Source organism: Nicotiana attenuata, chromosome 2 (genome assembly GCF_001879085.1).
Source record: "Nicotiana attenuata strain UT chromosome 2, NIATTr2, whole genome shotgun sequence".
Taxonomy (NCBI): Eukaryota; Viridiplantae; Streptophyta; class Magnoliopsida; order Solanales; family Solanaceae; genus Nicotiana; species Nicotiana attenuata.
Genome location: NC_031990.1, coordinates 91,698,931 through 91,724,057, shown reverse-complemented (window position 1 = coordinate 91,724,057; position 25,127 = coordinate 91,698,931). Strand labels below are relative to the sequence as shown.

The window sequence follows — 25,127 nt, the reverse complement described above, 5'->3', positions numbered from 1 at the left end:
GCATGATGGTCGATACAGAATGTATACAAATGAATAAATTAATGAAATATATCCTATATTATGTTGCACAATACAGTCAGTTAATATTATCTTCTCATGTCAATTTTTGTGGTTCTGCTGGATACCTACTATTTCCAATTAGCATAAGTGTCGGGTAAGTCTGTCGACCAAGGCTCTAGCAGATGAAAAGAATTCACCTAATGCTTTTTGTCTCTGGTGTGGATACTCGTTATTGGAAAGAGGAAGTGGAGGAGGATGAGAAATTTCTTTACGACCTGCAAAGTTCCTTTCTGATATCTGACTTGTCACGACTGTAAAAGAGTTGGTGCCGGGATTTGATCTGGGAGGGCGAACTGGCCGCCATTGTAGAGATGGTAACAGAAGCTGTTCTTCTTCATGTCGAAGTAATCGTACTGCTTCACTTATTTCCATGCTTATAAACAGAGAAATTAGCAAGATTATACAGCCAGAAGTAGCAAAAATATTGTTGTTACTTTGTGTTGCCATGTTGATTTAATTTGTTCAACAATTATAAGCTGAAAAATGGAAGAGTGCTATATGAATTTTGGTAATGAAAATATGATGAGGTTTTTTTTGTGTATTTATACCCCTTTCATAACGTGTTGCTACGACTCTGATTCTTTCAAAAATGGCTATTTTCAATTTCGTGGTAGGGTTTTGACTGTTGACTACTTGGCATCATAAAGCAATTAAGAAATTGAATTGAATAAGTCTTATCGTGTAAAAAAACCAAAAAAAAAAAATTATGAATGAATTAGTCATATGAGAGAGAAGCGACTTAAAAATTGATTTCCATCATACTGATTATGTCAAGTTGTTTCCCCGTGACCTATAGGTCTCGGGTTTAAGCCGTGGAATCAGCCACTGATACTTGCATCAAGGTAGGCTGCCTACATCACACCTCCTTAGGGTACGGCCCTTTCCTAAACCTTGCGTGAACACGATATGTTTAGTATAAATGGACATACTAGTGTCGCTTAAGTGGTAATAACCTTTTTCTATGTTGTGTAGATAAATTACCTTATGCTCTTTTAAATTTATGTTATTGTTGCGGATGCATCCATTTAATTAGTATGTTTATACTAAGGGTGTTTACCGGACTGGCTCAACCGGGCTAGACATGAAAAAAATAGCCCGTCTGGTTAGTGGGGTGGGCTGGTTAGTGAGTTGAGATTCCGGCTGGTAGTGAGCTGGGATATTCCGGATTTTGGTGGGGCCATTCGGGTTCGGGATTATCGGGTCCGAACCGGGCCCCCTTAATTTTTTTAAATTTTTTTTAATGTATTATGTTTTCTTGATCAATGTAATTGTTACTTAAGTATTTGTAAACTTTTAATTAATAAAATAAGTATTTTAAGGCATAAAATTAAACTTTTAAAGTTTAAAGTTTTACATTTGAAATTTGAATTTTAAAAATTAAAAGTTAAAATTAAATGACCACATAAAATTATTTAGTAAGACCAATATGTAAGGATCAAACTTCAAAAGCTTTCATTTCATATTTTCATGGCATAATAACACATCAAATTAACTTGTCTTATAAACTAACACATTAAGCTTAAATAAGTCTCACAAATTCAAAATAACACAAATTGCCTCAAATCAACTTAAATACGAATTTCTGGAGGACGCTCAAGACAACCCTTGATATGCCTCCTTAAACCAGTTGTACCCTCCCACTTTCGATGGACATTAAAAGACTCGACTACAGTTCTTGCACTCTACTTTGCAAACTTCTTAATTTTCTTCTACCACCTCAAAGTGTTTGCAAACATGTGAACGCACTCTAGAAGCACGGGGCATGATTTAACTTGAACCTAACAATAAAGGTAATCACACTTCACTTGAGAATTATAAAATTTGTAGTGGCTACCGTAAATAATTGATAAAACTTAAAATATTAATTAATTGAGAACTTGAGAGCAATAAGCAATTCAATAATCAAAAGGGAATTGAGAGAGAATTAGACTATTAGAGTAGAAGAAAAGAGCTAGCTGTGAGAAAAAATGAAGAAGAGGAGGGCTATTTATAGTTATTAAAAGGCTAAGAATTTAATTTATCAATTATTAGGAGGTGGAGGGGCTATTTTAGTAAGGGGATAGGCCGAAATGGCTAAAAGTATAAAAAATGGTTGTTGCCTAACGGTCATTTTTTATTTTGACCGTTGGCAACGGTCAGAATTTTAAAAAAAATTAAAAAAATTTACAACTTAAAATGGGCTAGACAGGGTTGGACCGAGCTAGAACACGATTAAAACCCTTGAACGGGTTAGCGGGTTAGCCGGGTTCCGGTGTACCGTTAGCCAAAAAAGGCCCGACCCCGTCCGGCACAACCCTCTATCCTAGCCAACCCGGCCCACCCCTTACCGAATCGGGCTGGCCCGAGCTAAATCTGGTCGAACCGGATGGTTAGTGGGTCAGTCCGGCCCGATTAACACCTTTAGTTTATACCACTCTTTATATAAACAAAGATTAAAATAATGAAAATAAAATAAAAAACGAAGTAGATAACAATTTTCTTCTCTTGTATGTTTTTATGTTGTTTATTTTTCATTATGTATTAATTGTGCGAATATTTGAAAAATATGAGAGGATAATGGTAGGATTATGGATTCATGATCCGATATAAAAAGATAAAATTACATCATATATCACTTGGGCCACACAGCCCACCCGAAAATAGCCCATATTTGAAGCCTTTACCTGGCTTAGCCCATGTTGTATATGTTATGAAATTTACCCACAACTTAAAATAACGGTTTTAATATTTTAAATTTCAATTTCTCTGTTTCTCTTTCTCTCTCTTCCTCTCGCTTTTCTCAGACTCTCTCTTCCTCACGCTTTTCTCAGAAGATAATCGACCTCCATTGTTGGGTTCAAGTACTTTTTCGAGCTTTCAATCTTATTTTCAGGTAATTTTCGTTTCATTTTATGCTTTTACCACAGTTTTGGTTTTGAATTTTGTTTTATTTTTAATTTTTTTTGCTTTTTATGATTATGCCTATTTTCTTACAATGTTGCTGTGTTTTTCGTTTGATTTTGTGTTCCTTCTATCTTCGTTCTAGGCTTAAACTTGATGTTTCAGTTTGCATGCTTTGTTATTTCGACTTTTAGGGTAGAATTTTTTATTTTTTGAGTTTTGTTACAATTTGGAAAAATTGGCCTCTGCTTTGTGTTCATGGCCTTTATTTTTGGTTAACTTTTGAGTTTTGTTACAGTTTGATTTTTGTGTTTTCCTTCAATTGTCTTCACTTTTGTTAAAGCTTTGTTTGTTTGGTTTATTGTAGAAAATGCGTTCAAATATACCTGCTTCTAAAAGCAAAATGAAGGCTGCTGGAAAAGGCGTTAAGTCAGATTATGCGAAAAGATTGAGGGAGTTGCCCTCAAGCCCTGATTCTGAATCTAATGTAAATGTCCAGATGCCAGATGGTGATGATTTTGAGTCTCCTGCTCCTCCTAAAAACTCGCAACAAGAGAGCAGTCGGATGACTCGTTCGCAGACGAGAAATACTCCCACTCCAGTTAAATCATCGAGGGACTTGCCCTCACCCCCTTCTTCTGAAGCGAATACGCATGTCCAGGCTCCCGATGATGATGATTTTGAGTCTCCTCCTCCTCCAAAAAAGTGCAACAAGGGAGCAGTCGAATGACTCGTTGGCAAACAAGTAATACTCCTACTCCGGTTAACATCGTTAGAATAAGGAGTAAGAAATGTGGGAGACCTGAAAAATCAAAAGAAAAGCTGAAAGTTGATTTGGTTAATGAAGATGATGTAGGCCGCAATGTTAAACCGAAAAGGAAAAAGATCAAGGACGATGGTAAGAGTGGCCTTGATTCCATATCGAAAGAACAAAGGTTTGCTATTCGCTGCAAATTGAATGAGAGAAAAGCTAAGTTGAAGGTATTCCCTGTGTTGCTACTAATTTATACATGCTTATACAATTTTATACAAAGTTATACAGCTGTTTATACATCTTTATACAAGTACTGCTATACTTATTTATACATTTTTATAAAATGTTTTAGTATAGTTTTTGTTCCTGATCTATTTCTTGTTATTTTTCCATATGCAAGGTTGGGGACTTCTATATACAACCAGTTGATTATTTCCACAACAGGATTAGTTCCCATACCGAGACTGAGATTGTGAGCATTTTGAAGCAATATTTGACTGACACACAGCTTCAAATGTTCCGTGCTAGTTTTTTTGGGTACTTCTTGGACCTCCCTCAATTTAAAATTCAAAATCAACTTATTCATTGTATATTATTGAGGGAAGTCGTCCCAGGACGTGAAAGGAAGTTGTGGGTGAAAATTAATGGTTGTTTACTGCGTTTTGGCATTGGAGAGTTTGCTGTTATCACTGGTTTGAAGTGTGTAGAAGACGACGCCACTTTCTATGACAAACCAGATGTTAATAGGTTGCAAAAAGAGTATTTTCTAGGAGATGGAAAAAAGGCTATAACGAGGGGGCAGCTTCTTGATCGCTTCAAGAAAAAGGACTGGAAGTCGGACAAAGATGCGTTCAAGATGGCCTTGATGGTGTTTGTCCATCATTTCATATTCTCAGATGCCAATAATCATGGTATCAACAAAGGTGATTTTGATATCATTGAAAGTGGTCAATATCAGACATATGCTTGGGGAAAAAGTCATTTGAAGATATTTTAAGGACAATGAGGGACAGACAGTGTGACTATTTGACAATGTATAGGCTTGGAGGTTTGCCACTTGCATTACAAATATGGTTTTTTGAGTGTTGCTCTATGGTTGACAAGCATCTAGCTGTTCGCGTTGGCACAAATATGCCACGCATTCTTAATTGGAAGGTGACTGAAACTCCAACATATGCAGATTTGACTAGCGGGGTGATCATGTGTAGTATCGACAAGGTAAATATTTTGTACCATAATACTTCTTCATATATGATTTCAGTTTTTCTGTATGTATATTTATGAATATGTCACAAGTTCCTTTTTCTACTATTGTAATCCAGTTTTTCTTCTTGTAGAACTATAGGAACATTTCCCCTACTCGTGAAGAGATGTCAACTCTGAACATCGACACGTTTTTTGAAGTTAATGCCGATGATGTTGCATCAGGGGATGTGCCTGTGGTGCCTGCCTTTCACACTGATGATTCTGTCGCTGCATCTCCACCTTGTCCTCAGAATATGGAGCAACAGTCTAAACGACCTTATCCTCAGAATACGGAGCAACAGTCTAAACGACATTTTCCTCAGAATATGGATCGACAGCCTAACCCGAGTTATGATCCTTTGGTGCGCATTGATCTGTTGAATGCTGAAGTTGAGAAGTTGAGGAGTGCTGTTGGAAAGGTACTGGACCTTTAGCTTTTCTGTAGTTTATCAGTACTTTTTGTATATACATGGTTTTTTGGTTATAAACATGGTTGTTGATTTGCTTTTGTTTTTTTTTGTTGTAGTTGACTGATACAGTGACGACACTCAACAATTATGTAGTTTCTTCCTTTGAAAAAGTGTTCAGTTTTCTGAATATGAAGGAAACCAAGCAAACGAGGGAGGATTTTACTGATTCTAAGGTAATTGTTTACTGATAAAACCAAATCACTCAACAGTTATGCCTTCTCTGAATCATCACTCAACATGCCTTCTCTTTCTATTGTTTTTTATTAGATTCGTTAGCGCGTGTCTGATGACAATACATCTGGTCTCGACGAATTTGATGGCTATCAATATGATGTTGTTCCTGACTTTGTCAATCAAGTGAATCAAGATAACGTGCTAGCTGACGAGGGAGTTACTGATGGTGTTGATCATGGTATTTGTTCTGCATTTTATCTTTTTCTTGTCTGATTTTTCTTTTCTTCATTTTAAAGTTTTTTATTATTTGTTTTCTCTGTCTAAGGGGCAGCAGGTGATGTCAAGGGTGACATATTTTGGGATGACATTGGCGATGAAGATTTAGCTGCGCTACAGATGTCCCAAATTGTTCTTCACAAACAATCCATCATAGACGTAGAAGATGATTACATTTCTCCTGAACAGTCAGTTCAACAGAAAATACCAGGAAAATATGCCAAATCTCTATATTTGCTAGTTTTTTATTCGGGGGCATCAGGATCGGCGCCCAAGCTCATTTTTGATATTAAGCATCCTTTCACGATCGAAATTGATGATTTTGATCCATTGTCGCCATTGGCTAAAGAGTTTTGCGCGTTTGTTGATAATGGGATGGATACGAGGCGAAGGTATCTTCACTTTCTTTAATCTTCCATGTTCTGATTTTATAATACTTGTCAATGAATGTAGTTCTGATTACTTTTTATTTTTTGTGATTTGAAGTGCCAAAAATATATATCCCGACGAAGTAAATAATCTTGCGGAAGCTTTTACTTTTGGCTCGTGTAATGTGACCACGAAGGATTGGTTCCACTCACTTGCATATTGTGGTCGACCTTTGATTGACACGGTATTTAATAAATTTCTGTTCTAATGCCTTTTTTTTATTTGTTGCATATCTTTATTGTTTGAGACCCCCATAGTGTATACATAGCTTTGTATAATCACAGTATAAGATTGTATAAGATTGTATAACCTTGTATAAATATGTATACCTCTGTATAATAGTGTATAAATTTCTATATTTAAAAAATCTGGTAGTGATGGTTGTTCTGTTTTATTTGTTGTCTCAGCACTTGGATGTCCTCTTTTATTATTTGAGGAAGAGGGGAAAATATGGGCCGAGTGTTGCCATGCGGTTTACTACAACCGACTTTGCCTTTGGTAACAAAATCAACTCCCTATATAAAGATTTCAAAGTGAATGAAGATCCTTCAGTGATTCCTGAAGGGCATGAGATAGAAGAGTACATTAGAGGATATTATTGTGATGCAAATGTCCCGTGGCACACTGTTGACCACGTCTTATTCCCTATCTATGTGAAGCGCGGAAGAGCAAAAATGGGCCATTGGGTTTTGGGGGTGTTTACGTTCATAGATAGATGCATCCACATCTATGACTCTAATCATGGAGCTATTAATGATAGACTTGCTTTGGATGCTGCATTACCTTATGCAATTCTGATACCTTACTTCTTGAAGAGTTCTGATTTTTATGTCGAGAAGAAGGGCATTGATTGGAACAATGGTGCATATACCGATAAATCCCATTCTGATGCTTTGCAGATTAATCTGGTTAATAATGTTCTTTAACAGATCAAATGGTAGGTTAATCTCAACTGTTTTACTATTTTACTATTAGTGTACCTATTTGAATCTGATTTGTTTCTTTTTAATTACAGTGATTGTGGTGCTTTTGTTGCTGGCTTTGCTGAGTATTTCATCCTTGGTAAGGACATTCGAAAAGATAATTTTGACATTGAGACACTTCACACCAGGTGGGGATCTCTGTTGTGGGATTATGGAAGGAAAAAACAACAGTCCGGTGCAATTAGTGGTGATGAAATCACAGGGAGACTTTTCAGGAAGAGGAAGAGGGGGCGACCGAGAAAGTAGTTCTGTTTTTTTCATTTTACTGTAGTTTTTCTATGTATTAGGAGTTTTAGCCTAGTTTTCTCGAAGTACTATTCTGCTACTTGTGAGATAACCTTAAAGGATATTATAGATGTTTTTATTTTTGTTTAATTTGTGATAGTCATTACACATTGTGGTTGTGAATGAACTACATTTTAATAAATATTTCAGTTGCTTTTGTCCTTTAACAAAGTATGTATTTTCATTATGGTTGCAGTTTTGTTAATGTAGCAGGGTTTATACATATGTATTAAATAATATACATAGTTATACAAACTTATACTCTCATTTATACATCTGTATACATATAATACCATTGATTGTTTGCAGTTCTGTTTTGTATTTCTACAATCTATCAATATATTTAGTACCATTAAAACCAGCAAGACACTATTATTGGATAATCAAAACATGTATAATGAAACATATCAATTGCTTGTGAAACTTAACTACTCAACATTTGTAACTCTATTGTTTGTGAAACTTAACTACTCAACATGACAACAAATGTAATAGGAAGTGTTATGTTTTCAACTATTTATTTTGGTCGATTCCTACATGTTTTTCTATTGTGACCACCTAGTCCACACATAGAACATGAAAACGCCCTCTTAGACTCTTTTTCTGAAGCAGGTTTGAGTCTTTCCTTTCTTGGCCTTCCTGCATTCCTTCTCCCTTTAGGTGGTAGGACCACATCTTCCATCACCTCTGTTGGGATTACCCATAAACTCTCATCTGGCATCGGATTCACTGGAAATTCATAAGTTCTAAGGAGTTTATCCTTCTTGTAGTAAAAAGAGCAATACTGGCCAGGTTTCAGCTGCTAGTTCTTCAAAACCGCCCAAGCATGCGGACATGGAAGTTCATCCATTTGAAATTTTTCGCAACTGCATGTTCCCTCTTCAAGGCACGCTATGTTTCGCCTTACCCCTTCAAACACAGTATATAATTGCTCCGTAGCAGGCCTCACCTGCAAAAGTTGTTTTTTTTAAAATAGTTAAAGAACATTATACATTATTATACCGAGTTATACATCCTTATACAAGCAGTAAAATGCAAGTCAGCAGTGCCAAGCATCATTATATTTGATTCATTTTACCATCATTTGCTCCGATGCAATCAGATTTTCCCGAAGGAGTTTGTCGTACTTTTCGCCAAGCTCTGTAGATGTCTCCATTGCACTTTTTCTGTTTTTGTTGTTCCACTGTTGTAGCAAATTTGTCATGTACTCCAGCAATCGCATTACTGGTAACTCTCTAGCATCCTTGTTTGCTGCATTAATTGACTCTGCAATATTGGAAGTCATTACCATCGATCTTTTCACTTTGGAATATGCCCTAGACCACCTTTCGTAGCCAATATCGAACAAGTAAGGCTGCACTCTCGGATCAATTTTGCACATCTCTGTCATATGGTACTCAAACTTCTCTATCGTGTAAGCTCTAGCCAAAGCAAAGAAGATATCCTTCAATTGTTTGTGATGTTTCTTGAATGTGCGCTTTACATTCTGCCACAAGTGAAACATGCAAATACAATGTGGTACTTCTGGGTACACAACTTTTGTGGCATTGAAGATGCTTTCATTTCTATCTGAAACTATACACATCCCTTCCCTAACTCCAAAAGTACCCTTTATCTGGACAAAGAACCACTCCCAAGATTTGTTATTCTCTGAATCTACAATTGCATATGCAAGTGGAAGGATTTTTCCTGTTTATACAAAATAGATATTAGGATTCAGACAATTATACAAATTTTATACACAGTTATACACAATTATACAATTTTATACCAACTGCAAATTTTATAAAAACAGCAGCTGTGAAATCCTATACACTTTTATACATGAAACTACAACATTATACAAACTGCAGAAACAAGGTAGATGCAGTCAACTCACCAGCTCCATCATGTGTGCAAGCAGTCAATATGGTACCCTTATATGCTGCTTTAAGGAAATTTCCGCCAACAACCATTATCGGTCTGCAATGCTCCCAGCCCTTGATAGATGCATATAGCGAAACATATGCATAAAGAAAGCATTCATCTTCTGATTTGTGCAACTTTGTAACCGTTCCTGGATTTGTTTGCTCCAACATATAAAAATACTTCGGCAACTCCTTATATGAATCACTCGGACTCCCTCTTATCATTGCCATTGCTATTTCTTTAGCTCTCCATGCTTTCATGTAGCTCACTTCAATCCCGTGTTGCTTTTGTATGTCCTCTATTATATCATTTGTGGTGTAAACTTTTTTTGGATTAACATACTTGTCCTTGACTATACTAGCAATTACACCCGAAGTAGCTTGACGTTGTGTTAAGTATCTTTCACCATAGCCGCATGTGTGATTATTATTGTAACTTCTCACTTTGAATATGTTTGGCTTGAAAACGGCATAAGATTTGAAACTCCAAGCACAATTGTCATCCATACACGTAAGGTGATACCTAGGATTAAAGATCATTCAACTTCTAAATACACTTGTATACAAAAACATAACTACATATATACTAATTTTAATACCTATATACAAATATATACTACTTTATACATATATATAGCAGAATATACAATTATTTACATACCTTGTTGCGCTTGATCTCTTCACCTTGAATTGGAACCTCTCGCGTACAGCCAAGTTCTTCGTCACACTGACAACTGTCTCTTTATCCTTATAAACTTGATCTTCCTCAACAAATTCGTTCAATATATCATCTATTATACCCGTATTTTCACTAAATTTCGTGTTTTCAATAAATTCGATATCAATAATCTCAGTGCTATCAATTGTGGATACATCTCTAGAATTTGAACTTGTAGCAACCAAACAGCTGGAACTTGTAGCAACCACACAACTAGAACTTGTAACAACCAAACGATTATCATAAATCTCTTTCACTGTCACAAACAAGGGATATTCAGTGAAATTCAAGTTTTTCTTCTTTAATTCGATATACACCTTAACACCTGTATCGTTGTAAATCAGGATCGGTGGCAAACCAACATTTGGGAGAAAGTTAATCTCTATTGTGTTTAACTCACTATCGATCCTAATCTATTCCGAAATAGCTGCAACTAAATTGTTGTAGCTGAATGTCGACTCGATTATTACACAATCGCTGACAAAATTGATAAACTTGTTTTCTTCCCATTCACCACTATGAAGAACGTAAACTGGAAAAATCTCCATCGAGCAAAAAATTGAAATCAAAATTGCAGCAAAATGAAAATTTTGCTGATTTGCAACAAAAAAATTTCACTTTTCGTGTTTGATTTGCTGTTAATTCGAGATGAAGAAGAAATTCTAGGGTTTTTGGAGCTGCATTGATCGCAAGATCTCGTTTTTGTAGCATTTGGGGAAGAAGATTGGAAAGAATCAGAGAAAATCCTGCTGAAACAAAGAAAATCCCGCTTCTTACTCCCAAAAAACGGAAATAACGCCCCTTTTTTCGGATGTGGGTCTCTAATTTTTGGGCTACTCAATTGTAAATTGAAATATGGGCTATAAAGTTGAAAAGGAGGCAGTCCAGTTGTTTTAATATGAAATTTTTCCATATAAAAATACATTTGCTATATAAAAGACAGTACAAATTTAGATAGCACAAATCACAAGGGAAAATATTTGTCTGCTTGTACATAACGTATAATTTCGTTGCGTACATGTTAAAGAAAAGTTTATGTAATATCTGAAATTATAAGAAATTTACGTTCCAAACTAAAATCTCGGAGGTATGTAACTAAAAGAATTAACCATCAGTTGCACGTTGGTAGGAAATAAATATTCGTCAAACATCATATTTGAAATTGAAATTGAAATTGACTAGAACGTAACTAAGGCTGAAACTTATAATATTTCGTAAATCGTAATATATTAATTACTGTTTTTCAGCCCCCCTCCCCCCGCACCACAAAAAAAAAAAAAAAAAAAAAGAAGAAGAAGATGATGAAAATCATCAAAGGGCACATTAATTACAGAAAAACATTAACAAATTATTAATAAAGTTTACATACACTAAAATAACTCAGCAAAGAAATTTTTCTTTTTTACTTTTATACACTATAAGGTTACTAATTAATAAAGTATATATATGTAACTTTATATGATAAATAAGAATTACTAACATGGAAGTAAGAGAAATAAGTTGTTGTTATAACATGTTATGCGTAAAAAGTATTCCTATTTTATATTGTCAGCATACATAAATTAAATCAAACGACTCTGGTCTTGATAGAAACGTTGATAATGCCTTTAAGTCTAAGTTTTTGGCTCATTTTTCATTTATTGGCACACCAACTTCAAACTCATGCTTTAATTTCATATGGTTCGACTTTACAAGGAGGAGGAGCAGGAGGAGGAGCAACCGTTTTCTTGCCGGCAAAGTTCATTTTACCGATCATCCTTGGCGTTACGCCGCCATGTGGCCTTTTGTTGGTGCCGCTATTGGGTGCCGGTGGTGCGATTCGACGCCATTGTAGTGATGGTAACAACAACATATGTACATTTCTTTTCCAAATTTGCCTTCCTCCTTCTTGATCATCAAGAAGAACTCTAGTGGCTTCATATCTTGTGATGCTTGAAACAATAACTACTATTGCTAAAAGAATTCTAGGGCTTCTTTGAGGTCTCATATTGATTTTGCAACAAGCAATAACCAATCAAGAATTATAAACTAAGTTACAAAATAAAGGATTTTGTGGAGTAATATATTTGATTCTGTAAACGGTTCAGTATAAACGAAGAAATTCTGAATAAAAGAGTCTGGAACTTAGTGATATGAAAGGAGAGGTATGTGATATGAAAAAAAGTATGAGAAAAAGGATGGGGTATTTATAATCATGGAGTTTGATTTGAGAGTTGAAAAGTAGGAGTTGTTAACATTACAAAAAAGAACAAAAAAAGAGTTGAAACTAGGATAATTTTTTGACATTTTTCATTACTTAATTCTCTCTAAGGGCTTTGACTTTTGACTCAATCTGAAACGGAACTTTTTTCAAGAGACAATTTTAGGGTTTAGACAAACCGAAAGATGTAATCGTGGAGTTATTAAACTGACATGCAACACGCCATGCACATGCTACGTCTATTTTAGGGTTTAGGAGAAAAAATAAAACTTTACAAATTAGGAAAAAATAGTATATATAACCATAGACAAATTTAAGATTTTAACTTCATGAATTCGACCCTATAATTGGTAACACTGAACTTATTGTATTTTAATTGAATTCAGATCTAATTATACTTACTTCAATTTTAATAAATTTTTATATTTATATTATAATTTGTATCGAGTATTTTAATTAATTGGATTCAGATCTAATTATACTTATTTAAATTTTAATAAATTTTTTTATATTTATATTATAATTTGTCTCGAATATACTGTGTTAAGATGAATCCGTTACTTGAAGAGATTTAGACAGGTGGTGGTCGGTTCAATTGAAACAAACCATATATAGGATTTGAACTATTATTAAAACCATGTAGCCGTCCAATGAATTAAATAGTGAATATTCACTTTTAGCAATAATTAAATACAAAAAACTATACTCTAAAGTAGAATAGCACTACCGGCCAAATATATTTAGTAAGGTTTTGACTTTACCATCAATAGCAACAAAAACATAATATTTATGTCTTTGCCAAATTTACTGATTTCCCATAATTTGGGAGGTCAAAATAATTAAGACACAACCTTTTACACGTTTTTGGACTGGATTTTGTTTCCTAATTATTTTTTGCTAACTTTCTGAATTGTTAATAGTGGCTGATCAGCTATTCAAATTCTTTATTATTATTATTATTATTATTATTATTATTATTATTATTATTATCCATTTTGCTGCAGTTTGTTTAGATTATTTATTTAAATCATAGCAGCTTGATCACACGGAGTCGGTATTCATTTATTCTGTTACTTTACGACTTTAATATCTTAATTAGAACTTAGTTCTTTTAACTTCTTCATTTTTTTTTTAAAAAAAAAAAAACAAATATCAGGCTAAAGTATGTTTAAGTTTTTTTCTTAATTATTTTAGTGTATTTAATGATTCATATGAAGCACACCTAATCGTCTACACTCTACACTTGGGGTGTTCATAAAAACCCGAAAAACTGAACCAAACCGAAAACCAAACCAAACCGACCAAAAAAACCGATACTTTTTGGTTTGGTTTGGCTTTGGTTTTGAATTTTAAAAACCGATCAAATTTGGTTTGGTTTTGGTTTTAATCAGAAAAAAATCGAACCAAACCGACTATAGGAGTAGCTATTTCAAATTTATTATTACACCTATAAATATGTATATTGTTATACAAAGTTTCAAAAAATTAATGGTAAATGTTAATAGTTTGCACTTTTAATATAGTTCTTTACCTTTACATTCTAGTTTGATTGGTAGTTTTCTTTTGTTTAGTGTAAGAATTCATTTCGTGTTAAAAATAACATATTTTTAATTGAGTCCTTAAATTATTCATCATTATTTGATTCAGTTATCAGCAATATATCTTGGTAAATAATAGATTTCTCAAAGGGCAATTGATTTGATAGTGTTACATTGAAAATGTGGTCGCCGGAATATGTGTTTGGTAGTGTATGTCTTATATTTAAGAAAAACCCGACAAATAACCGAAAAACCGACCGACATAAACCGAATCGAGAAAAACCAACTTAATTGGTTTGGTTTGGTTCTAATATTTGAAAAACCGACTTACTTGGTTTGGTTGCTTTTTAGGGAAAAACCGATCCAAACCGTACCATGAACACCCCTACTCTACACTCTTATCATAACCATTTCACATGACTACGTCAAGACAAATGAAGAATCTGCATATATATATATATATATATATATATATATATATATANAAAGTTTTTCAACAATGTACACTTGTTTGGTGTTTCGCTATTAGCTAAGCAGTTTAAGTTTTATATCTGAAGGTGTAAACAGAGCGGGAAAAAAGGTGTAAATTAAAGGAACATGATATATATGCACTCGAGCCTAAATTAATTTTTATATCGCAGTGAAAGATAGATAGTCGATCATCAGCTTAGATTTTTGAAGGAGAATTAAAAGTTAATAACTTAAAATTGCTAAAATCTACATGATTTGCCATCGATGAAGGAGCAATGAACTTGAAACTACTTCTATGGCGTTGCAGAGCATGCGAATGAATGAGCTGATGAGAGGATTGTGAGGAAATGATAACTACTACTTCTCTTCATTAACAGTACAAATATATCATGTGATGTGTTGATCAGCTAGCTAACTCAACTAAGGCTCAACTAACTAACATGCTAGATCCGTTAATTTACAGCTGGCCAACTAACTAATTTTAATTACATTATCTAATGCTTTTTTTTATATTTCCATAAGATTAAGAACTCACCAAATTTGATTACACCAACAGGTTAACTCTGTAGTAGAGGCTTCTGATCTCAACCATATACCTTGGCCAGGAGAGCCTTTCAGATATCTAACTACCCTCAATGCAGCTTCGCAATGAGATCTTTTAGGTTGCGGCATAAATTGACTTAGTGTTTCGATGGCATAGCTAATGTCTGGTCTAGTGGTAGTTGTTGGCCTAAGTGAAGGTTAGTTTTGAAGATTGACAAAGGAAGCTCAGGAATGAACCAGGTCCATCCCTTGTGGTGCATAGAAACGGGCAGATTCGAGCATGTGGGATGCACGTGAAGGAGATAAGCTTAACTTGGTATATTTAATACCTCCTGATTGAAAAGGTTGCATAATTGATAAGGAGAAGGACTCCTTACTCAAAGAGAACACTATCCAAGATAGGGAAGGAGTTAGAAGTTGAGATCAACTAGAACTCTTCCGCCAAGGAAGAGTAGCATTAGAACTCTAGTTATTTCTTCATACACCCACTCTATATATTGCAGGATGTTCTCATTTACAGGTAATGCACAAACGCAGAAGTTAAACAGGAATTGAGAGCAAAATAGCAAGGCATTTTGCAAGCAGTTCATGTGTGATTCAAGTGTGCAAACCTGAAGCTACATGAACCAGCTAGAAAAATCGGTTCCAAGTGTCTGTCTTTTATTCTAGTTCAATTGTAGTCGGTGTTTTCATATTGTACCTTCCATCTTTATCTAGAGGCAATTGTAATAGGTATTTATAGTATTCAAGTTAGAGTTAACTTGAAGTTGTCGCAACAGTTAGAGGTTGTTTGCCACAAAGGGATTAGAGTTAATCCTAGGTTTACAAAAATATTTTGTAAATGCAGTTTTTGGCTCAGTGATTTAGTGGAGAGTTTGGAAAAATCCTACTAAGAAGTAGGCGTGGTTTTTTCACCTTTTGAACCAGGTATTTTCCACGTAAGATACTTGTGTTTTTTACTTTCCGCATTTACTATTTCTGCAACAGTAGGTTAAGGAACACTTAGAAGAACCAGGTCCTTTCATAATCAATTTAAGCGAAAAAATGGACACCACACAAATCACCTCCCCCCCCCCCCTTCTTGTGTAGTATTGAAGTTAAAACATCAGTTGGTATCAGAGAGGGTTATCCATGAAGAGGCTAACACCTTAGGAACAGATCAAGATGAGCGCACCACCTGGAAACTGGGAAGGGCAATCCACTGCTAGGCCTCCACTCTTTAATGGCCAGTACTACTCTTGGTGGAAAAATAGGATGAGAGATCACATCATTGGAGAAGACTATGAGCTATGGGACATTGTCACTGATGGCCCCTGGCTACCCTGAAGAAGAATGCTGAAGTAGTAGATGTGCCAAAAACGAGAGCTGACTGCAATGCTGAGGACTTGAGGAAATGGGAGAAGAATACTAAGGCCAAGAAATGGCTTGCATGTGGACTTGGCCCAGACGAGTACAGCAGAATTCAAAGTTGTACCACTGCTAATGAAATTTGGGACACTTTGCAAGTGGCTCATGAAGGAACACCTCAAGTGAAGAGGTCCAGAGGAACACTACTGTATTCTCAATATTAGAATTTCACCATGAAGGAAGGGAAAACCATCCAGAAAATGTATACAAGGTTCACCACACTAACTAATGAACTTAAGTCTCTTGGAAGGGTTATTCTTGAAGAAGACAAAGTCGAGAAGATTTTGACAAGGGTTCTGCCAGTCTCTTGGGAAAGCAAAATCACTGCTATTCAGGAATCAAAAAACATTGACACTCTTAAGTTGGATGAGCTAATTGGAAATCTCACTGCCTATGAACATAGAAGGCAAACCATGAAGATAGATCCACCCAAGAAGGAAAGGAGCCTGGCACTCAGAATCACTGAAGGTGCTGATCTAGAGGAGGATGAAATGGTCATGATCACAAAGGACTTCAAGAAGTACCTAATGAGAGGAAAGGGTCCTTCCAAAAGTGAAAACTACAGCAAACCAATGGTTCCTGAAAAGCAAACCAATGAGGGATGTTACAAGTGTGGGAAGACTGATCACCACATCAAAAACTGCCCTCAATGGGAAATTGAATGGAAGAAGGAAAGAGCTGAACGCAGAAACAGGAAGAAAGAACAGGTTCATTCCAAGAAGAACAAAGGATCAACAAAGGCTATGGTTGCTGCCTGGGGAGAAAGCTCAGATGAGGACTCAGAGGATGAAGATGGAGATGAACAAGAACTTATGGCCATTGGAGAATTTGATGAGGAATCTGAGGTAAGTGTAATTCATCTAAAAGACAAGATTAAATTTTAGTCTAAAGAAAGGCTATCTGAGTTCCTCCTGGATTTCATTGTTGAATCTAAGGATCTAAACAATGAAAAGGAACAGCTGTCTAAGGAGTGTGTGATTTTGAAAGCTAAGTACAAAAAGCTGGAACTTATGGCTAGTGAAAGTGATAGTAAAAATGCTGAGTTAGAGAACCAGGTTCTTGAACTTGACACCACGGTCCTAGAACTTAGATCTGAAAATTTAAAACTGAAATTAGGAACAGGTAAAAAGAAAGTTGATCACACACAACTCACTTTAGAAGAAAACCTAGGAAAAATGAAAGATGAGTTGTACAAAAGAGATGAGTAGATAAGAGTACTAAATGAGGATCTAAGCAAGGTAAAGCACGAGCTAGACAGAACCTGTAAATGGAACAGGTCCTCTAATGCACTTTCATGGCTACAAGAACACCATAGTAGCGATAAGAGAGGACTTGGCTAAGGGACCCCTGCACCTAAGTGGGATCCCAAAAGCAAGTACATCACACTTCCTGAGAACAAAATTTGCACACACTGTGGTAAGACTGGCCACTACAAAAGTGAATGTACTACAAAAGAAAAGGCTAGTCAAAAGAATAATATAATTGTTCAAGGGAAAAATAGGCTGCCAGGATGGGCCAAAAAGAATCTAATTCACCCTTTTGCCTATAGAAAGCGACCCAAACTAGTTTGGGTTCCTAAGACTAACCCCTGATTTTCTTTTGCAGGTCCAAGTGGAGGGGAGCAGTCAAATATGGTACATGGACAATGGCTGCCCAAAGCACATGACAGGAAGCAAGAACTAGTTCCTTTCACTTGAGGACCTCAAGGAGGAAATGTCTCCTTTGGAAATGGAAAGAAAGGTGAGATCATTGGGGTTGGAAAAGTAGGTAAGACAGAGTCTCACTCTATTGAGAATGTCTACTTGATAGATGGATTGAAATACAGTCTAATCAGTGTATCACAACTATGTGACAGAGATAACTTGGTGGCATTCACCTCTACCAAATGTTTTGTGATAAATCTTACCACTGACAAGATTATTTTGCAGGGAAAAGGAGTAAACAATATTTATATTGTAGATCTGTCCACACTCTCAGAAAATCAACTCACTTGCTTAAGTGTGTTGGATAATGATCCCCTCCTGTGGCACAAGAGACTTAGACATGCAAGTCTGAGTCAACTCAACAAATTAGTCTCCAAGGACCTGGTGATAGGACTGTTTAACATCAAGTTTAAGGAAGACAAAGTTTGTGAGGCTTGTGCAAGGGGGAAGAAGGTAAGATCCTCTTTTAAAGGCAAGAAAGTGGTAAGCACCACCAGAACGATAGAACTGGTCCACATGGATCTCTGTGGTCCAATGAGAATATTAAGCAGAGGTGGCAAAAGATATGTGATGGTGCTTGTTGATAATTACTCTAGGTTTACTTGGACATTGTTTTTAACATCTAAAGATGAAGCATTTGACATGTTTACTTCTTTTGTTAGAAAAACTCAGAATCAATTAGGTAATCAACTTGCATCAATTAGGTCTGATCGTGGAACTGAATTTAAAAATGCTAAGTTTGCTAAATTTTGTGATGTGCGTGGCATAGATCATAATTTTTCTGCTCCTAGGACTCCATAAAAAAATGGAGTAGTTGAAAGAAAGAATAGGACACTTGAAGATATGGCTAGAACTATGATTCTTTCTAGTAAACTACCCCATAGCTTCTGGACAAAAGCCGTAAATACCGCATGCTACATCATCAATAGGTGCATGACTAGACCTCTTGTAGAGAAGACTCCCTATGAGTTACTTAAAGGGAGAAAACCAAATATATCCCATCTTAGGGCATTTGGATGCAAGTGCTTTGTGCACAACAATGGTAAAGACTCCCTAGGTAAGTTTGATCCTGAAAGTGATCAGGGAGTATTCTTGGGATATTCTTCACATAGTAAAGCTTATAAGGTATACAACAAAAGAACTATGTGTGTAGAAGAAAGTGTACATGTGGTTTTTGATGAAACTAACTTTCTTTCTGAGAGACAAGAACATGAAGATGAAGCAATTGGGCTGGTAAGAAGTTTAAATGAAATCACAGCCCACGCTGAAGCTGCACCAGAAGAAGGAACAGGTGATGGAACAGGTTTTTCTATTCAAGCAACCTGACAGGGGGGAAATGAACAAAGAGGAACTGAATCTAGTACCTCGATGGAACCAGTCCATGAGCATGTTCCTCAGCAACAAAACATTGGAGAAACATCAAGAGGAAACCAGTTGATTGTGAAACCTTACAAGTACCAAAGTTCTCATCCCATTGAGAACATAATTACTGATTCAACCTCTAGAATTAAACTAGATCTTCATTAAAGAATCTTTGTGCTTTTGATGCTTTCTTATCTCTTATTGAACCTAAAAATGTTGTTGAGGCTTTGCAGGATGCAGACTGGGTAAATGCAATGCAAGATAAACTCAACCAGTTTGAAAGGAGTCAAGTTTAGCATCTGGTTCCAAGACCCAAGGACAGATCAGTAATATGCACAAAATAGGTCTTCAGAAACAAACTTGATGAAGATGGAACTGTTACAAGGAACAAGGCAAGATTAGTGGTTCATGGATATAGCCAAGAGGAGGGCATAGACTATGATGAGACCTTTTCTCCAGTTGCAAGGTTGGAAGCAATAAGAATCCTCATAGCCTTTGCTGCTTACATGGAATTTACTCTTCACCAGATGGACGTCAAGAGTGCCTTCCTCAATGGATATTTAAAGGAAGAAGTGCTTGTCAAGCAACCTCCAGAGTTTGAAAGCAAGGAGTGACCGGATTATGTGTACAAACTTGATAAAGCACTCTATGGGCTCAAGCAAGCTCCTAGAGCATGGTATGAAAGATTACCAAAATTCCTGCTTGAGCATGGCTACAAGAGAGGTAAAATCGATAACACTTTATTCTTGAAGGAAAAAGGTAAAGACCTTCTAGTAGTACATATATATATGTTGATTGACATAATCTTTGGAGTCAACTACTGATAAATTAAGTAAGGAATTTGCTAAANTATATATATATATATATATATATATATATATATATATATATGTGTGTGTGTGTGTGTAAAATGCTCCAAAGTTTTTCAACAATGTACACTTGTTTGGTGTTTCGCTATTAGCTAAGCAGTTTAAGTTTTATATCTGAAGGTGTAAACAGAGCGGGAGAAAAGGTGTAAATTAAAGGAACATGATATATATGCACTCGAGCCTAAATTAATTTTTATATCGCAGTGAAAGATAGATAGTCGATCATCAGCTTAGATTTTTGAAGGAGAATTAAAAGTTAATAACTTAAAATTGCTAAAATCTACATGATTTGCCATCGATGAAGGAGCAATGAACTTGAAACTACTTCTATGGCGTTGCAGAGCATGCGAATGAATGAGCTGATGAGAGGATTGTGAGGAAATGATAACTACTACTTCTCTTCATTAACAGTACAAATATATCATGTGATGTGTTGATCAGCTAGCTAACTCAACTAAGGCTCAACTACGTTTTTGTTATTGTTGATGACTACTCACGTTTTACATGGGTGATTTTTCTATCTCACAAAGATAAAGCTTTGAAATATTTTGAGAGCTTCTGTAAAAGAGTTGAACGAGAAAAGGTATATCTTATTACAACCACTCAAAGTGGCCATGGAGCAGAATTTGAAAGAGAGCATTCGAAGACTTCTGCAATGATCAGGGATACACCCACAACTCCTCAGCTCCAAGATCACCTCAACAGAATGGGATAGTGGGCGGAAAAACGAAACTACTGCAAGATATGGCGAGAACTATGATNTATGTGTACAAACTTGATAAAGCACTCTATGGGCTCAAGCAAGCTCCTAGAGCATGGTATGAAAGATTACCAAAATTCCTGCTTGAGCATGGCTACAAGAGAGGTAAAATCGATAACACTTTATTCTTGAAGGAAAAAGGTAAAGACCTTCTAGTAGTACATATATATATGTTGATGACATAATCTTTGGAGCAACTACTGATAAATTAAGTAAGGAATTTGCTAAACTAATGGGGAGTGAATTTGAAATGAGTATGATGGGTGAGCTTAATTTCTTTTTAGGCTTAACTTAAATGGAACAATGATCCATCAGCAGAAATATGTGAAAGAGTTTCTTAAAAGGTTTAAAATGGAAGAATCAAAACAAATCGATACTCTTATAGAAACAGCCACACAATTGGATAACAGAAGTTGTATAGGGAAATGATTGGTTCTCTTTTGTATCTTACTGCTAGCAGACCTGACATTATTTTCAGTGTAGGTCTTTGTGCTCGATTTTTCAGGCAAATCCAAAGGAGTCCCACTTGACTGCTGTCAAGAGAATATTGAGATACTTGAAAGGCACCACTGACCTTTGCCTTTGGTATCCAAAAGGTAGTAATTTTAACCTAGTAGGATATGCTGGCGCTGATTATGCAGGTTTCCTTGTGGATAGGAAGAGCACCTCAGGTATGGCACACTTCTGTGGTTCATGTCTTGTGTCATGGGCTACCAAAATGCAAAATTCAGTGGCCTTATCTACTGCTGAAGCTGAGTATGTTGTTGTTGTTTCATGTTGTGCTCAATTGCTGTGGATCAAGCAACAATTATTGGACTTTGGAATTGATATTGGTTGCATCCCTATATTTTGTGATAACACTAGTTGTCGCGCCCCCTTTTTTCCCTCCGCGGAGAGAGATCCGGGTTTCGACATTCATGGGGTGTGATAACTCATTTCCTTTTGGGCATTTGAATAGTCGCCACCTAACGAGTTATGGTGCATTAGGGCACCTAGAGAGATTAACTCTTGGATTGGTTTGTATTATCAGAGACATAGGGTAAGGGCTCGAAATAACCTCGAGGGGAAGGTGTTAGGCACCCCTTTTGGTCCACAACTGTGGGTCCCGGCCGAACTTATATTTACAAATTAGTCCAAATAAATACATGAAACGAATAATTACAAATAAGGCATGTTTGTATAACTCAAATAATAAGACATAGGTTTTGGACAAGTTGTATTATAAAACAAAAAGGAATTTTGAAAAGGAGGAGTCCTAGGTTGATTAGCCTATAGGATCACCCCACACAATGTCAGGTAAACACTCCTCAATGAGGGGCTACACGTGACATTAGCGCGTAGTCATCATATCCCATATCTACCCTTCCCATTCCCTTAGTGGTCATTCAAAGCGAGTGTTGGTCAACAATTTCTATTGCGTGCTGTTACCCGTCCCTTCTTAATGGTCCTGGAGGGATTTAGGACCTTTACCTGTAGGTGGTTCTAGAAAGACCCCTAAGGTTTTAAAGGTGAAAATACTAAGGCGAAAAGCAAGAACAATTAGGACTTTAGCACATAAGATAAAAGGGAGCAATTAGAGGCTCAGGTTTACCTCCTCAAACAATACACATAGGCAGCACGACTCAAGCACAAATAAGGGCCTTTTGTTAAGCAATATCCTAAGGCATGATGTCCAAGTGAAATATACAGAAGACAGGCAGTTTATTTTGTAAACTCAGAAGTAATGACCCTAGCATGTTGCCTACTGAATTCTTTTTAAAACCAGTTAAACCAGAACAACATTATGTCACAGAAACAGTTTTAGAGTTGCAAGATTTGAAAACGTCCTATAGGCTTGCCTATACGCGGAATACTGATGACTACATTTTATATAGTAAAACAAGGCAGGTTTTTAAAACAGACTCTTTTGATCCCTATAGGCATGTTGTCTAATGATAGACTGAGGCAGTTTTTGAAAGAACTTGTTTTAGGGAAAATAGACCATTAATTAACTAGTTTCGAAGTGAGCTAATCGTTAATCGAATTGATTTATTTAAACTAAACTAGTTGAGATCTGTAGGCAGAATTTCTGGTGGCATTCCTTATAGGCATGGTATCTAGTTTTAATACTGATTTCAGAAACTTTGCAGGCATGATGACAAATAAAAAACATGTAAACACTTGTTATAACGGAAGCTGGATTGGGATTATATCCTATAGGCATGGCTTCTACTTGTTAAATTGATTTTAACACCTACAAATATGATTTCTATTATGGAATCACTTGAGACCTATAGGCATGACTTTTAACATGGTAAAGCAAGCATAGCAAAAAATGTAAAGTCCTATAGGCATGGTTTCTGGCATGGCAAGGCAATCATATCGAAATGTAAAGTCCTATAGGCATGATCTCTACCCGTACTACCCCACAGATATGTAACTACCCCCTCCCCCCATTTCACTAGTTGCCCCAATATTCGTTTACAAATTATTACAGACCATATGAATGAATTACATAAGTAGATAAGAAAATAAAAAGTTATTCTATAGGGAGCCTAGAGATAGGACCGGATTTCCAAAGCCTCAAATGCCCAAATTCCATAGACAATGTCATAGTCTAGGTGCATCAAAGTTCCCTAGGGATCTCAAGGATCCCGGGCAGTGCTTACACCTAGACTTGGTAACCAAATTAAATAAGTGCAGTGTGGAAGGGCCAGCCTCAGTATGCCAGAGTTCAGAGGGTTCTCAAGAGGATCCCAAGGCAGGACACATACTGGAGGGGGCAGAACTTACTGACTTAGGAGTAGAGTAAGAGTGCTTGACACAATTTGAAAGGTCTTAGTAGGAAAACAGCATTAAAAGGAGGTTTGTTTGAAATAATTTGCAGAGTAAATGAGGGAGTCATTCAGTAAAACAACTTTGAAAAGAGAGAGTTACATGATTAGACAATAGCAAATCAAACATGGAGCCCAAAAACACATCAGTAATACTCACAGGACCAAAACAGGAGGAAAGAACCTACATACAGGGGTGATGGGGATTGGGGATACATAGAGCACATGATTGTAAACACATAACAGGCAAAGGTCTTAGAAATTGGTACAGACATGCTCAGACACAACTGATCAGCCATAGTCACAGAACCAGCAATGCTTAAGGGGGTTCAGTATAGGATCCACATGATTTAATATCAATCTCAGAACCATACAAGTTCAGGAGTGCAGACTACGTCACAAGGAGACTCATACCAGGAACTAGATAGAGCAAAATCACATGGAGACAGACTACATAGGGGGGAGGTAACATGTTCATACTAATCCTAAGGAAGGGGAGTACATAACATGCAAATCATGTAATCATATTAACTGCAAGTTTCACAGCAAAACCATAAGTAAAAGCAAACTAGAAACAGGATGAACTGAAGCAATAAAAGAACCATATTGTTGTTGGAACTTGAATTAAAACTAGAACATACCAGTAAAGAAGACAGTAAACAAAAGTGAAGGAGCAGGAGAGCACAATAGTTAGCATTGGCTTGCAGCCGGCTAACTCAGAATAATAGCAAGTAGCACAAAAGAGAGAGCAGAAAGTTTAAGTGTGAGAGAGAGCTTTTTGAACCAAAAATGTGCGTGTGTCTGTGTTAATGAGAGAGTGTGTATATATAGTAGTTCGAAATTAGATAAAAATAAGGTAAGAATCATAGTAGCATAGTAATTATGGAACTCAGAATCAATTAGAGCAAAATCAGGACAAGTACTCCCTTAAGTTAAGGGAATTAATTCATACGGTAATAACAAGTAACAGATAAGGAAAGAAATCAGTGTATGACTAATAAGGAAAGATTCAAATTCAGTAAGTATAGGGTAAACAATTAGGGCTAAGTTCAGAACACTCTAATTAAGGAAATAGTCAGTAAGAATAAAGTACCACAGCAGACAAGGAAGGTGAATCAGTTAATTCGAATAGAAGAGGTAGAAATTGAGGGTTTAAAGGAAGGTCTTTCAATCAAACCATAAAAATAGGGAATCCAGAATCAATCAAAGAGGAAGTCATGATTCAGTATTCAGCATATAAATAGAGAAGATAAGAATAACCAGACATAGCAAACATGCAG

The 25,127-nt window shown here is 36.1% G+C and overlaps 1 protein-coding gene across 1 annotated transcript in view; it reads right to left on the bottom strand.

Moving 5' to 3' along the window:
* Positions 8,359-25,127, bottom strand: part of LOC109222135 — a 17,676-nt gene continuing 907 nt past the window's right edge. Inside the window, exons 3-7 of the mRNA XM_019386536.1 lie at positions 10,125-10,437; positions 9,436-9,986; positions 9,328-9,330; positions 8,635-9,245; positions 8,359-8,505 (exon numbers count right to left, since the gene is read on the bottom strand). Coding sequence (XP_019242081.1) covers positions 8,359-8,505; positions 8,635-9,245; positions 9,328-9,330; positions 9,436-9,986; positions 10,125-10,437 — 1,625 coding nt within the window. The remainder of the gene's footprint in view (positions 8,506-8,634; positions 9,246-9,327; positions 9,331-9,435; positions 9,987-10,124; positions 10,438-25,127) is intronic.